This window comes from Galeopterus variegatus, unplaced genomic scaffold (genome assembly GCF_000696425.1).
Source record: "Galeopterus variegatus unplaced genomic scaffold, G_variegatus-3.0.2 Scaffold1209, whole genome shotgun sequence".
In the NCBI taxonomy this organism is placed as follows: domain Eukaryota; kingdom Metazoa; phylum Chordata; class Mammalia; order Dermoptera; family Cynocephalidae; genus Galeopterus; species Galeopterus variegatus.
In genome coordinates this window covers 123,468-143,960 of record NW_007727320.1, presented here as the reverse complement: position 1 = coordinate 143,960, position 20,493 = coordinate 123,468, and the positions used below count along the sequence as shown (strand labels likewise).

Sequence of the window (20,493 nt, the reverse complement as noted above, 5' to 3'; positions counted from 1 at the left end):
TGGGTGATGTGCCCCATGGGATGAAACCTGTAAGTTTATTTGTACAGAGCCTCTGAAATAGAGCTGTTTCATCTAGTCACCACTAACCTGCCTCACTCTGCTTTCATTCCAGGGAATAAAACTACTCCTTCCAGCCTCCATAATCTATCTGGTTAGTGTTCTTGTCCTCATTTTACAAATAAGGAACCGAATTCAGCATGGTGCAATGACTTCTCCTAGGCTGAACCCGGGTTATCAGGGGGCAGCCTCATGTAAAGCTCCAAGTGGTGACAGCCTCAGCCTGTTGCACAACAGCAGAGACACCAAGCCCAGAGGGTGGGAGGCGACAAGGTGAAGTTGACTCTCTGTAAAGAGAAGTTGTTGGTACATATTTGGTAATAGTATTGGCTGATAACCCCATGAAGCCACAAAATCATGTCAGCGCTTGAAGGGATCCCAACAAAAAACTCAGTGTTTTAAAAAGTGCGCTCCTTGGGGTTCTCACCCTAGAATAAGACCTTTGTTGAGTGGAGGAGGGGGAAGTATTCTCAGAGCAGATGGGGCTCCAGACCCCCCTCCACCTTCACTTGACCATGAGCAGCTATGAGTTTCTGCTTTATCTGATGTGCTTCTGCTTATAAGCCTTGGGTTGACAAAAAGGTTTGAAAACCATAGCTCTGCTTCAACTGTTTCACTCTATAGACAAGAAAATGTAGGCACCAAGAGAGTTGCCCAAGTTCATACAGTTAGCCAGTGTCTATTGTCAGGATGCTGGTCCCCAAAAGAGAAGGGGAGGAAAAAAAAGAAGTGGTTGAAGTGGGATTTGGGAACTGAACCGGCTTTGGCTTGCTTGCTTTATTTTGGGGGTGGCCTCCCTGGCTGCATGACAGCACATGCAAATTCATTTCTGGCACAGACCATGCCCACAGTGAAGTTTCATGGGCTGCTGGGATAGGACAGGGAGAAGTCACTCTTATGGCTACAATTAGATAAATGAGGACAGATGAATATGCAGACTGGGAACTTATTACTGGCTATGATCTATGATATCAGAGCCTTTATTATGTTGGTAACATCAGCTATTTATATCTGAGGGCTTTGAGGCCTCCTGTGTGTTCTGGTTTTCTTCCAATGAGCCAGAACAATGGCCAGCCTTTGCAAGGCTACTGCAGAACTACAGGATCCTCTCACATTACCATCCTACCTTGCATAGGGTAGCCCCTCTTTCCAGGGGCCTTCGTCACACCTTACTCCCAGATCATCTAGGTCAGACCTGGGAATAAAGCATAACTTTCCCGACTCCTGAATCTGGTGTGATAATATATGGCCCATTCTCTTTGCTGAAATTCTCAAGCTTGAAAAATAGTGTTCCTGTCCTTGACAAATCATAAAGGAGGCTCAGTATGAGAGTTAGGGCAGAGCCCAGATTCCAAAGTAAAGGATTCAGGAAGCATTAAAAGAAGATTCATCCTTGAATCAGAAATGGAGAAATTCCCTACATAGATTTCAAGGTCTAAAAGTGTGATTTTTGTGTCCCCTCCTATAAGGAGAAAGAAAACCCATAACCAGCATCCTCTGAGCCCAGCAGCAACAGCACTTACCTCCTCTCCATTCTGGCCCATCTCTACCTTGGGGGGGAACAGAGGGAGGGAACAGGGCGGTTTCCTTCTTGTTGGTTTACTGACTGGTGTCTGCAGAAAGGGCGACAGACAGACACACAGACAGAAAAAAAGAGAGCTAATCAGGCAACAGGGAGGGAAAGGAAGGAAGTGGGAGGTTTTAGGAATGCTTAGGGATGTTTACGATGTTTAAGAATGGAGGGAAGGATTGGGTGTCTCTGGGACTGTCCATTTACTGTTTAAACTAGTTGCATTCAGCCATCTGCCCATTTGGACTTCCAGCCTCTCCTCTCCTGTTCCTTTTCTGCTGGAACAGCCTCTTTTACTTGACATTCATTGACTGAACTGACATCTCAAAAATGCACTCAGCTTTCAGGCAGTGCCAGCACCTTAGATGACTGTCATCTTCTTTATCCTTTATGACATTCCTATAATGTCTTAGAAATTATAGACCCAGCTTTTCAGATGAGAAAACAATAGTGCATTTAAAAGCAAGGCAGCTAAGTTCTCATTTGCCCAAGGGCTGTAATAGACTTCCCCCCACCTTAGCGTCCCCTTCCCCCATCTCACTTCTAATGAGCTCCTCACACTGTATGACTCAAGAAAATCTAGCCTAAATCTCTCCAAAGTTATGACACCCCTTTTCACGCTTTGTTCTTCATCAGGAATCTTCTAGAATCCATTGCTCACTGGATCCCTTTCCTTCCTGATCCCTTGTTTTCTATGGGAATGTGCTTCCCTTCCAGTCCTCTCTTCAATTCTCCATTCAGAATCTGCCCCAGCCTTGCCTTGCTCTGATTCCCAGGCTATGGGGCAGGAGCCAGGTGTGGGACCTCTTCATTCTGAACCAGTCCAGGGCTAGCACCGCTGCTCAAGAGGAGCAAGATGAAAAAGAGTCCAGATCCCATCTCTGACGGTCGGGCCTTTCAGGTCTCTGCCCTGTTTCTTACCCCTCCTTGCCAGAGTGTAAGCCTCACTCTGGTGGGGAAAGATTCTGCACAGGCACAGCAGTGGTGGCGACATTCCGCACATTCAGAGGGACCCCTCTCTGGCTTCTCTTCCTAATTTGGTAATTACCAAGCCTCCTCCCTCCCTCTGCTCTGGGCCTGTCCCAGACTTCCCCCTTCCTCCAGCCCCCCTCCCAGAAGAGGGTGCTCGGCTGCCTCCTGACTCACCTCCTTTGCTGCAGCTGCCTGCTCCCTAAACCGCCCAGCCAGCTGGGCCACCGAGGGGGGCGCCGAGTTGTCTACACGGGCATTGGTCTCTGCTGGTCTTTCCTGGTAAACCAAGAAGAAGCAAAAATTAATCAGCAAACGTGCACTTGGACTTCTAGGTGTCAGGTACCCGGAGCCTTGCAAGGCACTTGTTTTGTGGCCGCAAGCAGGAATGCTATGACAATGAGGTATTTTTAACAGCATTTTGCATTCGGCCCCTGCATTTAAAGATTTTTAAAAACTATCCAGTCAACCACATTTTGTGAATATCTTCTACCATGTTCTCAGCCCTGGGTGTGGCTCTGGGGACCTGGAGGCAAATAAAACTTGGTTCTGTCCCGGAGGAGTGCCCAGGGATCTCAGAGGCAGGAAAGGCAAGGGGTTTCTCATTCTGCAAAGACCCCGCTAGAAAAGGGCTACATCTGCAACAGTGTAGGAGGCTCCTTTCCCTTGTTCCCCTCCTTTGAAAAATGAGGGCTGGCAAAATGCATTTGGAGAGAGGGGTCTTCAAGTGTATAAAATGGGGTGAGCAAGTGTCCTTTATCGAACTTTGAACTCATATGTATGTGTCTTGTCTTTCCTACTTAACCCAGTTCCTTGGGCAAAGAAGTGTTCAGTAAATGTTTATTGAATTAGTAAATAAATGACACGAGAGGCAGGAGGCATAGCAAGTGAGAACCAGACTGCCTGGGATCAACCACTGACTTGCTAGTTCGGTGACCTTGGGCAAATGGCTTAACCTCTCTGTGCCTTGACAGGATAACAACATCACATCATTCAGAAGGTTGTTCTGTGAATTAAATGATTTACGAGATATCTGAAGTGCTGGGACGAGGCCTGGCACACTGCAAGTGAGAGCAAGGGTGGTTGCTACTATTACTGGCCATGGGTCCTGCCTCCAGCTCAGGCCATCAGTTTACTGTGGCTGTCCCTCCCTCAAGGTGCCTGAAGGCTCCCCGAAGAGGCCAAGATGCACCCCTGGACACTGTCCACTTCCATGTGCTGTTTGTCACCAAGACACAGAGGGTGAGTCAGCAATGCTGGGAATGGCCCTGTTACATGCGGCCTGCTAAACCACCTGTATTTAATCATGTTTTTCAGATGTCCATCCCAGAGACATTAGGCTTTTGTTTGTTGTCTCCAAGGTGGTGGCATTTCTTACACAGACTGCATACTCCCTCTACCGTGTCCCCTCCTCACTGCTAGCCTACAACTGGGAGGATTTGGGTAGCAGTTTGTCTGAGAAAGTCCTTTTCCGCCTTTCCATGGTCTCAGGGCCTACAAAGACAGAGCATGCTCCCCCAAGCAGCAAGCTCGCACCCCTGTAACACACACACACACACACACACACACACACACACACACACACACACACACACACACACATCCATGACCCTCCTTTCTGTGCTAAAAATGTCTGCAAGCTTTCTTCTTTGGGTCCCTCCAAAGTAAATGTCATTAGTCATTTTATGATGCTGATCCCTTGCAGCAGGGGAAGGGCAGACCCCCACTCCCACCCCCCAACCAGCTTCCAGTAGTGAAGTTAAGTGCACGGAGGCAAAGCTCTGTTTAGAGACAGAAAAGAACTGCTGGGGCTATGGGCCTTCTGATGTGGGAACAGCGATTCCGCAGGAAAAGACGGTCCCCCTTTACTGTCGCCTGCTATGATTCAAATCCATCCCCATTCCAGTCTGAATACCAAATGCTGATTTTGCATGAAGATGTAACATAATTCACCTCTGTTCAAGATGCCAGATTTCCAGAGGTGAATTCTGTCACATCTGTAACAGCCAGGGGGCCCGATGCCCCACCCTCAGCTGTGCTCTGCTGGGCAGGGCCCACAGGACTTGCGCCTATTTGACCTTCACACCTGCCACCTTAGGAATGGTCAGAGACTAACACCTTGTCCTCCTGGAACAACAGAGAGGCTTTAGGGACAGTGTATAATTAATTGAGCTGCTTTTGGCAAAGATGCTGGGCTGATCGGTTTGTCCATCTGTCTAACTTCCTGCCCACACCACAGATCAGTCTCTCTGTCCATTGCTATTTATGCTTTGGTGCTGCTGACAGTGCACTTTACCTCGGCTTCAAAGGCGCCAATCTCGGTGGTGCAGGGAGATACATTCCAGTTAAAAATAGAGCTGCCTAGGAATCAAAAACTCCTCCCTAACTTCTCTGTCTCAAAACTGGGCTTGGCAAAGGGGCTAAGAGCGAGAGAACTATGAGGCTTCTGGAAGCATTTAGAGCTTAAAAGCTGGGTTGAAGGAAAAATTACAGTACATCTGAGTTTGTTTTCCTGGAGCCCAGTGAATGGGTTTTCTTTGGACTGCCTGAGGACCCCAGAGCTTGTTTAAGCCTGGCAAGTCCACTCACCACCAGCCCCTTTCCATGCACTTCCCATCCTAGGTTGTGGAAGACTGATTATTGCCTTCTGCCAGCTGGGCACATTGAAGCCCAGAGAGGGCAAGTAATTTAGCCAGAGTTACACAGGAGAAGCCAAATGGGATAATCTGTGAAACATTTGACTCCAACTCCTGATAATCCAGCAACGGACGGTTAAGTGGCGTAATTTATTAAAGTGTCCTGAAAACTGTGAAGTGTTATATAAATCTCGAAATTGCTATTAGCCACTGGGTTGCACAGATGCAGTGGAAGAAGCGTGGCCCTGGGGATGGACAGGAGCTGGTGGCTCAGCCTGCATGAGGCTTTCCCTTGATCTTCACCTTGCATTTCTGGCAGGTGCACTACTAACTTCCTCCAGTGGGTTTCACACCACCTCAGCCCCGGGCCATAGCTCTCTCTCAATCCTGAGGCTGTCTTGGTAAAGCCAAGCTCTCACCTTGACTGTATTCTAGTTCTGAGAAGGACTTTAGTATGTCCAGACTTTCCTAGGACCCCTTAGACTCTTTGGGATTAAGTGTTCTTTCTTTGTTTCTGCGATGTCCAGAAAGCACTTAGCACGGATCCTGAACCATAGAATGTGCTCCTCTAATGCTGGTTTCTTCCCCCTCCTCCCATCCAACCCAGTCTGCCAGTGTCAGGACTGGGCACCTGCTCCCAGAGTCACTGACACCCTCAGCTAGTCCCTGTGGACCACTCCCAGTTGCAGGACCCTCCCCTACAGGCATCTACCCTCTGGGTCTTGGTCACTGCTTTGACCTCAGCTTGTCCTTTCTTCTTGGGACAATCTCCATGTCTTAAATCTGTTTTCTAGACTCATCTCCCTCTGTGTCCTGCTTTAGATCACACTTGTCTTTGCAGATTGCAGCCTCCACTCCTTCCTGGGCCCAGGTCTTGCTTACCAAGCCCTCCCTGCCTCCATTCCAGCCTGCCTGTGCCAGCTAGCTTGGAAACCAGACCTGTGGTTACTGTCTGACTTTGCTGAGGCTGGGAGGAAATCACCTCTGGTGTTTACTCTCCATTTCTATGGGACTTTCTTCCAAGAACTGAGGAGTCCCTGTGTCTGGATGGCACAGAACTTCCCCGACGCCGTTGCCATGTTGAGTAAATACAATCTGGATGCTGCTGACCATTCACATAGTAGAAGCTTTGTGCGCAGACCAGAGTCAGGCTCTCCCTCCCTCCCTGGCTCTGCCCTGTCTCTCCACCCACCTCCTTGGTCCAAGGTCTGAGAGTCTAACAGTCTCTGGGCCATGGTTTAGAGAAACAAGGCACCTGTGGAGGCCTCATGGTCCACAGCTTGAGAGGAGAAGCAGTGAGAGGGTTCTGCCTGAGGGCTGAGGAACCCTTGCTCTTGGCTGAAAAGAACGTTCTCTTGCTCACCAGAAACAGGCCAGAGAACCCAGAGCCTGAAAGGTATAAGGTCTGCCTGCTTCTTAGCTCCTCCGGAACTGGCTCTGAGACAGTCATATAGGGTGCCCACCTCCTTCCAATACAATCATGCTAGAACCAGCACTTCAACAGGATCAACACGGTCTCTGTGGGATGCTGCAGTGTCTCCAGAATCTTCCTTTACACTCTTACCTCATCCCCAACCCTTCAATTCATCCCAGTGTTTGACCATTACCTATCTACCTACCCAGAGCACCTCCTATGTGGGAGGCCCTGTCCTTATAGCAGTTGACATATTTTCTATAAATCTTACCTCTTCTAGAAGAGGTAACTGGGGGCCAGAGTTGTGGGTGACTTGCTACTCAAGTTAGTAAGTGCTGGCATGAGAAGTTTCTAGATTCTGAAGCTCTAGTTCTTTCCACGCCAACATGCTATACTATACACCTTTCCTGAAAGAGTTATCTTACGGTTTTCTTTCAGTAAACACTTTCTGTTCTAGGCCCTGGGGTATAACAGTGGGCACGACATAGCTCTTGACCTTCAGGAGTCATTCTTCTAGCAAGAGAAGCAAACGGTAAACAAATACACAGAGAAACACATAGATAATTTGTTAAATGCTGTGAGAAAGATAAAATAGGGCACTTCTCCATGGGAGTGTGGGAAGACATCTCTGAGGAGGGTCATCTGAGTTGAACCCCAGCTGGGGAAAGAGAGGAGGAGAATTGTCCTGAGCAGAAGCACCGATAGTGACAAAGGCTGAGGGACAGAGAAAGAGAAGTGTGGCAGGGACACGCTGTGCACAAGAGGGGTGGGGAGAGAAAAGATGAGAGGGCATGGGGCCAGCACGTGGGGCCTCGTGGACTAGAGCAAGCAGTTGGTATTTTACTCTGAGTGAGTGTGACTCCATGTGGAGGGCTTCAAAGAGGGATGCGAGCTGAGTCACACATCCAGAGGCTGCCTGTGGAGGGTGGACAGCAGGGGAAGCAGAGAGAGTGGAGCAGGGGCTGGCAGTGGTCTGGCTGAGAGGTGGTGGTGGAGTGGACCAGACTTGCAGCAGGGGATGGTGAGGAGGGGAGGGCGTGGAGGTGGGACTGCTAGGAATTACTGATGCCCTGGGTGTGGAGAGGGAGGGAAGAAGGGACTGAAGGATGGCTCCTGGATGTTTGACTTGGACAATGGGATGCATGGGTTATTTTCTCCTGGGTTGGGAGGGCTTGCTGAGGTGAGAGATGTGTGACAGGGCCTGGCGCGTAGGAAGTGTTCAATAATTGTTAGCTATTATTGAATGCTGGCTATGGGGCTAGCAGCTCCCCTGAATACACTGAGGGATGTTCAGGGTTGCATCTAATCTTCTCTTGTCCTTCCATTCCCTTTGGGGTACAGAAGTCCCAGACGGAGCCCCAACTGACTGAATGTGTTTCTGCTGCTTCCAGCCATTCTCTGCTCAAAAGTGGGGCATCCTGACTTCACCATTTTGGTGGGCTATTGTATTACCAAGGCAAGTGCTTAGTAGACACTGTCACCCCATTCCTGAGCAGACACCATCCCCAAGAAACCAATGTGCATAGTATCTAGTGATTCAAAAAATAAAGCTAAGTTTAACTTTATGGCTTTTAGGGCCATGACATGGGTCACGAATACTCTCATATCACAGCTGTCCAATGCTCTGTGTCAAATCAAAACAGCTGGATCAAAATATCAAGCCCGTGTCCATTCACAATGAGTGGAGAAACAAAATGTGCTATAGCCATACAATGGAATATTCTTCAGCTATAGGAAGGAATGAAGCTCTGACACATGCTAAACATGGATGCACCTTGAACACATTGTGCTAAGTGAGAGAAGTCAGTCACAAAAGGTACATGAATCCATTTATGTGGAATGTTCAGAACAGGCAGATCTGCAGAGATGGAAAGTAGATTAATGGTTGCCTGGAGGTGATAGGAGACAGGAGGAGCGGTGATAGCCAAAGGGTGTGAGGTTTCTTCTTTTTCAGGTGATGAAAATGTTCTGAAATTGACTGTGGTGATGGTTGCACATATCTGTGAATATAATAAAAACCACTGAATTGCACAGTTCAGATGGGTGAATTGTATGGTATGCAAATTACATCTCAATAAACTGCTTTTTTAAAAATGCCAAGTCCTTACACCCAGTGTGAAGGGCCTGTTGTTGGGGGAGGAGGGGCCGATGGAGAGAAAACAGCTTGGCTTCCATGTTCCTAACTTCCTTCCACTCACGTTTGGCATCTTCCACCCCCAGGCTCAGCCTTCGCCTGTGCCCGACATGCCTTGCAGCTGCAGGCACATCTGAGGAGTCCTGTCCAACCTGCTGCTGGGAGGGCTGATTATGAAATAGGGTACATTGCAGGTCTGTGAGGAAGACAGAATGAGTTTGGTGTCAAGCACCAGAGAAGGGTCCGACACATCGGAGGCACTCAATCTACAGTCATTCACATGTTCATTCATCCAGTGAGTATTTACTGCACACTACTATGGGCCTGATACTGGTCTGGCCTGGGGATATGAAGATGATGGTTCATGGTCTTAGAGCTCAGGGGGTTTCTAGTCTAGTTGAAAGACAGACTTGAAATAAAACTATCATAATGAAAAAAGACACTGTGTAATTGGCAGATGTATGACACTGCAGTGCATGCTTAGGAGAAGGGGCACTTCATCTGTCTGTGTGAACCAGGGAGGCTTCACAGGAGAGGTGACGCTTCAGCAGAGGCTTGAAGGATGAATGGAGCTGGCCAGGAGAGAAGGTGGGGGTGAGGCGAGGGGGAGGAGGGCGTATTCCAGGCAGGAGGACTGGCTGGCACGTGCAAAGTGTCAGAAGCATGGAGGACCATGGTGTATTTGGGAAACTTTAGTATATTACAGTCGAGGCAAAAAGTGAGAGAAGAGAGGTAGAGAAATTGAAAGATGGGGCTTGTGCAGGGTAAGTCATATCCAACTTTTAATTCGGGCTCCAAAACTTATTAGCTATATAGACGGCCTTGGTCAAGTCACTTGATTTCTCTGAGTCTCAGTTTCATCATCTGTAAAATTGAATGGCAATGCCTGTGTCATGTGTTGTGACAAGGAGTATCTAAGATGCTAACAGCTGTCACCGCTAGTGCCCACTGTGAGCCTGTTCGTTGCCAGGCTCATGCCTCAAGTGCCTGCTCAGCACATGGGAAGTGCTCAGTGAAAGCTGTTATATCGAGGCTGTGCTATGCAATGTGGACTTTATTCCTTAGGCTAGGGAGATCGAGGCTGCTACATGATTTGCTGTTTAGAAGGATTACTCTGGAAGCAGATACTATAAAAATATGTACTTCAATCCTTTCTGGAGACCTTGGGCAACTGGAGGGAATCTGCTGCTACTCTCTGAAGGCAGTACTACTAAAAAGAGGAATGTATGGTCATTTTCTTCCTTTCCTCCTCCTCCTTCTGCTCTTCTTCTCCTGCTTATAATTATTGCTATGATTTTATACACTCCCCCACCACCTAATGCACACTAGGTATCAGAGGCCTTCTGGTAAGGACACCGAGTAAGTCCTCAGCATAGTCTTGGATCTGCCTCTTTCTTGTGTGACTTTGATCAAGTCACTTGAGTTTTTGAAGCCTCAGCCTCCTCATCTGTAAAGTGGGACTAACACCTGCCCTGCCATCCCCTTGAGATAGTACTGAGGCTGTAAGGACACAATGAATGAAAGCACACTGGATGCGAGCTACACAGAGATGGACAGGATGAGGATGGTCTGTGCCTACAGAGTCTATGAGCTACTGGGGAACAGGGACAATTAAGCAAGTGTGTAGAGTATGATAGGTTTGTCAGTATGGGAGGCAGAATAATGGCCCCTAGAGATGTCCACATCCTAATCCTTGGAACCTGTGAATATGGCAGCATACATGGCCAAAGGGGGATAAGGTTGCAGACCAATCAGCTGATCTCAAAACAAGGAAGATTATCCTGGGATATTTGGGTGGGACTCATGTTATCACAGGGATCCTTAAACGTGGAAGAGGGTGGTGGAAGAGTCAAAGTCAGGCTGATGGGAGATGAGAAAGTCTTGACCCACTATTGCTGGTTTTAAATATGGAGGAAGGTGCCACAAGCCAACAAGTGCAGGCAGCCTCTAGAAGCTGGAAAAGGCAAGAAAATGGTTTCTACCCTACAGCCTTCAGAATAAATGCAGCCTGCCAAAAACTTGATTTTAGTCCAACTTTGATTTTGAACTTTTGACCTCCAGAGCTATAAGATGATACATTTGTGCTGTGTAAGCCACTAAGTTGGCTTTTGTTGGTCATTTGTTACAGCAGCCCTAGTAAATTAATATAGGTAGTCAGTCAAATATTTGCAAAGACCCACTATGTGTTCTGAGCTCTGGGAGCATGTGGTGAAGGAGAGAAAGTCCCTGCTTGTCACTGGAGCTCACATTCCAGTGAGGAGAGACAGGCAGTCAAGTACTGAGCAAGTGAATGGACAGCATGTGAGTGGTGCCAAATGCCATGACTTGAGGTGAGACGGGTTAGTCTGGTAGAGAGTGGCTGGGAGACGTGGTGCTGGGCACCACCTCTGCAAGGGAGGTCACGAGAGGCCTCTCCAAGGAGGAGGAGGAGGTGACACTGAGTTGAGGGTGCTATGATGGTGAAAGGATAGGGTGAAATGCACAGCAGGAGCACACAACCTGGCCAGCAGCAGCCAGGAAGGCTTCCAGGGGGAAGCACCAACCTGGCTATGCTGAGAGAGCTGCACCATGAAGACAAGGTTGGAGGGAGCCTCAGGAAATGACAAGAAGTTCCTAAGCCTGGTACAGGGCATGCAGGCATGGTGAGGCTGGAGAGGCAAACAGAGGCCAGAGTGTGAAGGGCCATCCAAAGTCATGAGAAGGTTTTAAGCAAAAGAGCAAAAAATAAATCAGACTTATTTTTGCAAGATCCCTCTGGCCGCAGTGAAAGAAATGGATGAGCTAGGGACAGGGAGGCCAGTTTGGAGGCTGCTGCCATTGTCACGGCAGGTGAAAAGTGCTGACAATCACACTGCCGCCTACAGGGGCTGGATACTGGCTCCAAAACATCCTCTCACTGGGCTGCACTTCTTATGCGATCTGGATCTGCCAGGGGAGCCAGGAGCTGCATGTGGGAAGAGTGAGTGTGGAGGGAAGTAGGAGGGACAGGGAGAGATGAGAAATGGTTGCAGGTGGCCACCTCTGGGATGAAGTGGCAGGAAAGAAAGAAACCTCTCGGAATGGGATGGGTGAGAGGGTTGTACAGATCAGGACTCTCTAATCCTTGATTCACAATTGTTAGCTGTATAGTGTCAGCATGACCCATCCCTGCAGTCCGTGAACCTTCAGTAAAAGTCCTACTGCATGCAGTGGCCTTTTAGTTGTGGGTGCTTTTTTAAGGAGTAGAGTGAAGATTGAGCATTAAGTGTCTATGGCCCACATCTAGAGGGGTAAAGGAATGGTTTCAAGAGGCAGAGTTTATTGATTCAACTTCTCAGTAGATATTAACGAGTCTCTACCGCACGTCAGCTCTAGGGATTCATGAGAGAGGGACAGACGAGGCTCCTCCATTGCAGTGCTTAGGTCTAATGGGCTTGCAGGAGATGGAGAGCAAGGATTCAGCAGGGGCAGAAAACTGGGCCCAGAGGTGCCCACCGGCATATAAGTCTGTCTGGGATTAGCACAAATCTTAAGGATTGTTTTAGACATGGGGTTGGAGCCAATTTTCTGTTGACCTCAGGAGTGTGTGAAGCTAGAGAGGATGGTGTCCTGGACTGGAGTAGGGGCAGTCGGGATGGAAATCAGCAATAGGGCTCAAGAGCAATTTAGGAGGAAGCACTGACCAGAATTGAGGCCTGACCAGGTAGGTGCAGGGAGGAATCAAGATGGGGCCAAAATTTCTGGCTTTGGCTTCTGGATGAACAGAGGTGCCATTTACAGAGAGGGGAGAGTAGGGCAGGGAGGAAAGCAGCGAGCGATGGCAAGGCACAGGAAGAGTGCTCAGAAATGGTGAGTGGACAGAGCAGGGGACCCAGGACAGACCCTGGAGTACCTGCTTGGGATTTGTGGAGTCAGATGAACCTAGTGTTGGATCTTGGCTCGTGTTATAAGGAGACAGTAGAGCCGGAAGCTAGGCGGGTGAGCAAAGGCTACAGAGGTGATGGGGCCGGGGGTGCTGGGGTCTCCTCCTTTCAGTTTACATGAAACTATTTATTTATGGGACAGGTTAGAGGGTTCTGAGCAAATACCCCTGAATGAGTCCAGAAAACATTCCTGCCACCTCTCACTGTACAACTTTGGACAAGCTACTAAATCCCTCTGTGCCTCAGTTTCTCAGTCAAGCAGGGCTAATAAAGTGACTCCCTCTTTGGGTATGTTACAGACATCAAACAAGACCACGCACGTAGACAGCCAGGCATATGTTAGGTGCTCGGGACACCGTGGCTATTGAAATTATCATTGATTTCTTCTGCATGTGACCTGGAGCCACAAAGTCAAGTGGAAAAATCTGTCTTCACTGACAGACCTCTCCTCTCTCCCTCCCGTACCCCCATGTGAGGCTCTTAAAGGCAGGGAGCAGTGGGCCCAGTATCACACCCTGCTCATGGTGATCCAACTGCAGAATGTCCTGAGGGGCTCCCCGCTAAGAGTCCAGCTCCAGACCTGGAAGGTGGCTGGGAGGGGAGACGCTGTAACAGGAGAGGCTGCAGCTGACTGGGAGGCAGGCCCAGTCTTTGGGCAACTTGTTCTAATCTTAGAAGGTATGCCTTGGCTTTCTGCTGTGGGCTCAAGGACAAATGTCCCAGACCCCAGGACACACACACACACACACACACACACACACACACACACACACACACACTGCCACCCGACTCCTGCTCGGGAAGCAGGAATGGCCCCTTGAAGGGTGTTTATGGGGGGACTCTAGGTGGCTGCAGCACACCCCAGGATGTCAGGCAGCCCTGGTGAGGTGGCTCCCTGGGTGAAGGGCTCTCTGTGAAATCAAGCTTATCATCGCACCAGCCAGCATGAGAGCAGCACGTGACAGGGAGTTTCTGAGCTTGCTTGGGGAGTAACAGACGACATTTACTCGTTGGCTTATGGGAGTGAACCCATTCAACAATGCCAGCTGCAAAGAGGCACTTCTCTCCCACTCTTCCCCTTTGCCCTAAAAAGAAAAAAATCTGAGCTGTTGCAAGGCTGCCAGCCTGACAAGGTTGAATTCGATATGCCCCTTTGCCTCTGTACATCCTCTGGTGGGAAGAGGAGGATGAGAGAAAAAAGGTTGTGCATAACCGCCGGAGAAGTTCCTGTGCTCCAGGCCCCGTGTCAGGTGCCCAGGGCACAGCAATGAACACAAGGAACAGGTCCTTTTGTAATGGAGGTTACAGTCTAGTGCAGGACACACACATTCAACAACATCATTATTTTAAGCCCAGATTATTGTTTGTTAGGGTGATAAATACTGCAGAGGGAAAGGACTAGGAGAGCACAAGACAAGGGAACCTGACCCAAAGATGTGGCATTTAAACTGAGATGGGTAGAAAGGATCTAGGCAAAGATGGGGTGGGGGTAGGGAGCTGGGGGCAGTCAAGAGCATTCCAAGTAGAGTTTATAGAAAAGCCTCCCGGAGAAGAGACAGGAGGTGTCTGAGGAACTGAAAGAAGGAGGCCCGTGTGACTGGAAATCAGAGAGCTTTAAAAATACCCACAGTTTTGTAAGATTTTCTCCTCTTACTGGAAGCCCTGAGCACAGAGACCATGTGTTATTTATTCATGTCCCCATCCCCTAGCTCATAGCCTGACCCATAGTAGGTACTCAATAAATGCCAGTAAGTGAATGAATGAATAAACGAATGATAACTCAGTAAACCAGCACCACTGGGCCAACATCAACGTTTATCAACGGGGCTTGATATATATAGATCAGGACCTTGAGGTGAAAATGGAAACAGTGTCAGCCAGGGATGACTCTGAGCATACCAGGCTTGAGTATTTTCATTAAGGTTCAGTGATCTTCCAAGGTCACTGGAATAGTAATAAAGAGCAAACATGAGTCCTTCCCCTGTTCAGTCCATTATTTAACAGCCTTAGCTTCCTGCCTCTACTTGGAGCTAAGGAATCCATTATAATTTCATATCCCAATTCCTAGGTATTTGCCTTCTCCAGTTTTAATAACCCAACCTATCCTAGAACATGAAATATCTAAAAAATACTTAAAATTTATCTATTTCTTTATCTAGAATGGTTGAATATTTCTGTTGGCTGCTTGACATTTTCAGATCCATTTCATCAAGGGGTAAACTGAGGATAAGGAAGGTATGGGTCCCTTGTCAATGTAGAATGGTGTCTGCCCCAGGATCTGAAGTCCACATCTCTGGTCTGGTCTCAGCAGTTGTCCTAGGCCACCAAGGGGAGCCTCCATGCCTCTGGGTTCCTTCCAAGGGCCCCTCTGCTGCCCAGGGCTCAAAGCAGGAGTCCACAACATTTGGCATATCAAGGGCCATCCAGAACACAGGATAGTCTACCCTCCCTGGAAGCCTACTTAGCTGGGATGGGACAAGAGGGGTCTTGAAGCTGACTGTTGTTTTAATTAACTTTCTTATCTCTTCTTGCTACCCCGCACCCCCAGAAAAAAGAAAAGAAATGAACCCACCCAGCTGAGTTGAGTTGCTTCACTTGAAAGCTCTGTTAGGTTTTATAGAGCAAAACAGCTGGCCTCCTGGCATGAAGAGGGAAGATTGGGAAGGGTGGGATGTTTGGTGTTCAGCCTGCAGAGGCTTGTCGATGGCCAGCCCTCTCTTTCCACCTGCCCTTTCCTCTGGATACTCCCTTTGGGCCTGGGGCTGATTCACGGGTGGTGTCCCCTCCAGGGGCTGACTAATGCACTCTAGGGCAGCAGTCCCACATGTGTTCAGAACTGTGGAGAGTGGCTGCTGGCTGCTCAAGTCCCCCTCTGTCCACAGCATCATCAGCATACTCAGTGCTTCTGTCTACACCCATCACCACTGCTCAAATGTCTCTCTGTAGAAATTGCTTTTGAATTAGTAATAGTATCCTTTTGTTGTGTATTTTCTCAACAATTACAAAACAGCTAATTTACTGAGTATTGTGCCAGATACTGTATTAAGATGATCTCATCTAATCCTCACAGCATCTCTGTGACGTGGGTTCATAATCATCTCCGTTTTACTGATGAGAAAATTGAGAATCAGAGCTCAAGTAACTGGTCCCAGGTTGCGTAGATACTAATGGGAGATCTGGAATCCATGTTCAGATGATCTACTAAAGCCTGTGCTTCTAACCACAACACCATGCTGCCTCCAGCAGCAAAAGCATTTGGGAGTTTACATTTTGGGGTTAAAAAGTGCTCATCAGATTCCTTAATGATAAGAGAAACAACCCAGTAAAAAATGGGCAAAGGATTTGAACAGAGACATCACCAAAGAAGATTATATGAATAGCTATTAAGCACAGTAGTCATTAGGTAAATACAAATTTAGACTACAAAGAGATACCACCACACATCTACAAGAATGGCTAACATAAGATAAGATAAAATGTCAATACCAAATGTTGATAAGGATGCAGAGCAAGTGGACCTCTCATACATTATTGGTGGGAAAGCTAAAAGGCATAGCCACTTTGAAAAAATATCTTGGCAGCTTCTCATGAAGTTAAACACACACCCACCATATGCCTGTCAAACGACCCAATAATCCTACTCTTAGGTATCTGCCCAAAAGATATGAAAACATAATGTCTACAAGTCTAGAAACTTGTGTGCAAATCTTCAAAGAAGCTTTATTATTAATAGCCCAGACCTAGAGACAAACCATCAGTTGGTGAGTGGATAAACAAATTGCATTATATGCACACCGTGGAATACTACTCAGCAACAAAAAGGAACGGACTACTGTAACACAACAATATGGATAAATCTCAAAAGCATCATGCTAATGCAAGAAGTCAGACACAAAAGACTACCAGTATGATTCCATTTACATAAGATTCTTTCAAAGGCAAAACTATAGTGACAGAAAGCAGATCACTGATTGTCTGGGACCGGGGTGGGGGCAGGGAGTTGACTGCAAAGGGTCACGAAACTTTCGGGGTGATGGAAATGTTCTATGTCTTGATTGTGACCTCTGTCTTGTGGTGGTGGTTATATGACTGTATACATTTGTCAACCCTCATCCAATTCTACACTTAAAATAGGTGAATTTTATTATATGTATGTCACCTAAAGGTGACTAAACATTTATAAAATGCTCATTACAGTTTAAACACAAAGGCTGAGGTCTCTTCATTTGCCGTAGGACTATGGGACTAGCTTAGTTCCAGGATGTCAGTCCCTGGGCCCCAGGGCATTGTTGGCAGGAAGGCTGCAGGAGGTTGGCAGCCTCTGGCAGCCACCAGGAGCAGGTCACATCCAGACATTCCTGCCCAACCCAGGGCTGCTTCCAGGACTCACGCAGCAGACAGTGGAGGCAGCACAAGATTTGGATCTTGACAAGACCAGGTTTGAATCCCACTCAACAATTAATGTGTTGTGGAATCTTAGGCAATTGATTTAACTGCTCAGAGTCTCATCGATAAAATGAGGATAATAACACCCTCTACAGAGTCATGGGGATGCTAAAAAATAGTGTTTTATTAGACAGTCTGGGTCCACATCCAAACCCTGCCCCTGACTAGATGTGTGATCTTAGGCAAGACACTTGACCCCACAGAGCCTTAGTTTCCACACTTGTAAAATAAGGTTTTATGTGAACACTTATCTCATAGGATTATTATAAAGCCCTAGCACAGTGCCTGGCACAAAATAAGCTTCCACTTCACTTTAGCAATCATTGTTGTCACCTAAGATGCCTATGGACACACAGCTGATGTTAGTTGGAATGTGGGCTCCCTTACACTCCGTGTAGGGATGGCAGGCTGTTGCCAGTTTGACCCTGAAAAACTGCAAGGGGGAGATAGAAATCTGCTGCCGCAAGTCATTTTCATTCCCATCTTGCAGAACATGTCGGTAAACCAGATGGGTTAGCATCGCAGGTCAGTGTCAGAGGAATTTACAAATGGAAGTCTTCTGAATCACAGGAAAGAGCAGACCAGCTAATTGGAGTGTGATTCTGGCCTCCAGCCATGAGTTTGCTAACTCATAGAAGGGCCATTCATGCACTGGGGTCATTCGGATGTCTGGAGACTGAAGGGTGGGGTCATGGGGAGGACCAGCCCTCAGAGTGTGCCTGCTTCTGGCTTCTGTAGGTGGGGGAGGATCCTCCCTTTCACCCAGGGCCACTTATGAAGGGGCCATAAAAGGAAAGCCCCTGAGCAGCTGGCTTCAGGGGTGTGGCCATCTCCTGCCAGCCCTCAGAGTGTGCCTGCTTCTGGCTTCTGTAGGTGGGGGAGGATCCTCCCTTTCACCCAGGGCCACTTGTGAAGGGGCCATAAAAGGAAAGCCCCTGAGCAGCTGGCTTCAGGGGTGTGGCCATCTCCTGCCACTGCAGGTCTAAGCCTGATGAAGATAATTTCTCAAGTAGGAGTGGGGGCCCTCAGGGGCTACTGTGGGTGAACCGCCTGAGCAGCTCTCCAGGGAATGCTCCTCTGGGGGTATGGGGTGAAGTCCCTGGGCAGACAAGCTCTGTCTTGCAGAGTCAGAAGGGAAGGTCCAGATGAGTTATTTCAAGAGGCAAGCAGCCTGGAGGTGAGAAGCCACTGACCCAGCAGTCAGATGAATGTGAGGAAAATTGGGAAAACTTGGGTTATCTTTCTTATGTGGAGGAAAAAGAAGTGGATGACTTAATTAAGTTCAGACAGAATTGAACAAACTCTGCCAGGAAACTCAGGGATGCTGAGAAACGCAGCCTGCATCCGCAACGTCTCCATACACAACACTTCACACAAAGAACCCTACCTTTCCTCCTTCCAAAGAAGATTCTAGGAGTGGGACCCCTCCCCTTCTCAAATTGGGAATAAAATGTGCAATGTGGTAGGAGTCTTTCATTCCAACTTAGCACATGGGGTCAGTAAAGAAAGGAGGTTTCAGGAGAGCGGGATGGTGGGGCCCCGGTGGCCTTGGAGGTGGCTTGGAAGTGGAGGAAAACTAGTAACAAAGAACAATGACCAAGTGCCAGCCCGTGGCTCACTCGGGAGAGTGAGGTGCTCATAACACCAAGGCCCCGGGTTCGGATCCCATATAGGGATGGCCGGTTGGCTCACTGGGTGAGCGTGGTGCTGACAACACCAAGTCAGGGGTTCAGATCCCCTTACCGGTCATCTTTAAAAAAAAAAAAAAAAAAGAACAATGACCAAGATGGGCCAAGGGATACAAGACTAGAAGACTAACTGTAAAGGGGTTGAGGAGACAGAGAGAGAGACAGAGAGAGCACGCAGGCTCAGATACTATTCTCCCTGCTCCCCCAGCTGGGGAAAAAATAACCCTCACTTTCATTTATCAGGGAAGTCACACAAAGAAGGAATGAAGATTTTGTTTTCTTTCATGTCCCTTGTTTGCAGTCTGCTCCACCAAGGGCACAGGTCCAGCCCCTTGGCCAGCTTGAGAGATTCATAGTTCTGAAGCAGGAAGCGTCGAGGCAGGAAGCAGCGGCTCTAAGAATAGAACGGGTCCTCCAGGGAAGCTTGTGCAGTAGACACAGACAGGGCTTTTCACTAGCCCCCTAGGGCTGGGGGCTCTCTGGGCCCTCTGGGAAGGGGGGATCCCTCTCACAGCGGCTCCCAGGCTCTGAGCAGAGTTTAATCTACAAAGTTGCCACCCAGACCAATCTGTACATTACATTCCTCAGAGGAAACCCAGGAAGGGTCCTCCTGGCAGTGAGCACAGAAACATACTGGGCCCCGGCCCCCAAGAAGCAACGCATACCAGATCTAAGATACAAATAAACCAACCTTGCTACCCTCCTATCAGCATTACCACTGCCACCTGATGCATGAAAAATCTCTCTTTGGATACCAGCCAATCTGCTCCTTCCATAGATATTTGGGCAGATGACTCACAAGATGGTTTTTTTTTTTTTTTTTTTAATTGACATTGGAGCTGTGGATACCCCAGCACACCCACATACACTTCCCAGTTGCCTCCAGGGAGCTTAGGATGTTGGCTCGACTCTTAGTGGCTTCCGTTCCACTTCACACAGAGGATCTGGGATTGCAAATGGACTTTCTGGACCCCCCAGAAAGCAGAGAGCAGAAGTGGTGTTCATGTCTATCTCAGGGTCAGCATGGCGCTGGTAACTGGGCAGACTGGCCCAGGCTGGCCTGTTCACAATCAGCCTGACATCCAAGCATGGGCCGGCATCTCAGATCAGGGACTAGACCCTGCACTTGTGACTCCATAAGGGGAGAAATGGGCATTGGAAATGCAGGGTCTAATCCCAGATCTGCCCCCCACAGCAGGGACCTTGGACAAGCTTCCTATTTCCTCTGGACTTCCTCTTCTGTAAAATGGGTATATCTGCCACATAGGATCATTATGAAGACTAAGTGAAATAAAGTGTGTGGAAAGTACCTTATAAACCAATATTTTTTAAAAAACAAACATCCCCACCCCATGTTTATTGTTCCTATATTTGACTGAGTTTACTTAATCTGGCCAGAAACTGTCCCATGTTGGGGTTAGAACCTGCTTGGTAGTCAAGACCTTCAGTTAAGCAGGGATTTCTGTAGGTCAATAGTTGCAGGTATTTTAAAGCAAGTGAGATTTAAGAAGATTCAATACTGCTTTGGAAGTCTTGGCTAAACCTCTTTTTGGTGGAGCCCAGAGAAAGTTCCTGAAAAATAAAAAACAATCAATCAACAAATTTTGGGGGGTGGAGGTGTTTATAGAGCGCAGGGATTTTGGACAAGCTATCTTGTTCAAACTCTAAAAAAACAAA

General features: G+C 48.1%; 1 protein-coding gene across 1 annotated transcript in view; it reads right to left on the bottom strand.

Moving 5' to 3' along the window:
* RCSD1 (RCSD domain containing 1) overlaps nucleotides 1-20,493 on the bottom strand; it is a 42,208-nt gene that overhangs the window by 13,287 nt on the left and 8,428 nt on the right. Inside the window, exons 2-3 of the mRNA XM_008575578.1 lie at nucleotides 2,774-2,875; nucleotides 1,581-1,670 (exon numbers count right to left, since the gene is read on the bottom strand). Coding sequence (XP_008573800.1) covers nucleotides 1,581-1,670; nucleotides 2,774-2,875 — 192 coding nt within the window. The remainder of the gene's footprint in view (nucleotides 1-1,580; nucleotides 1,671-2,773; nucleotides 2,876-20,493) is intronic.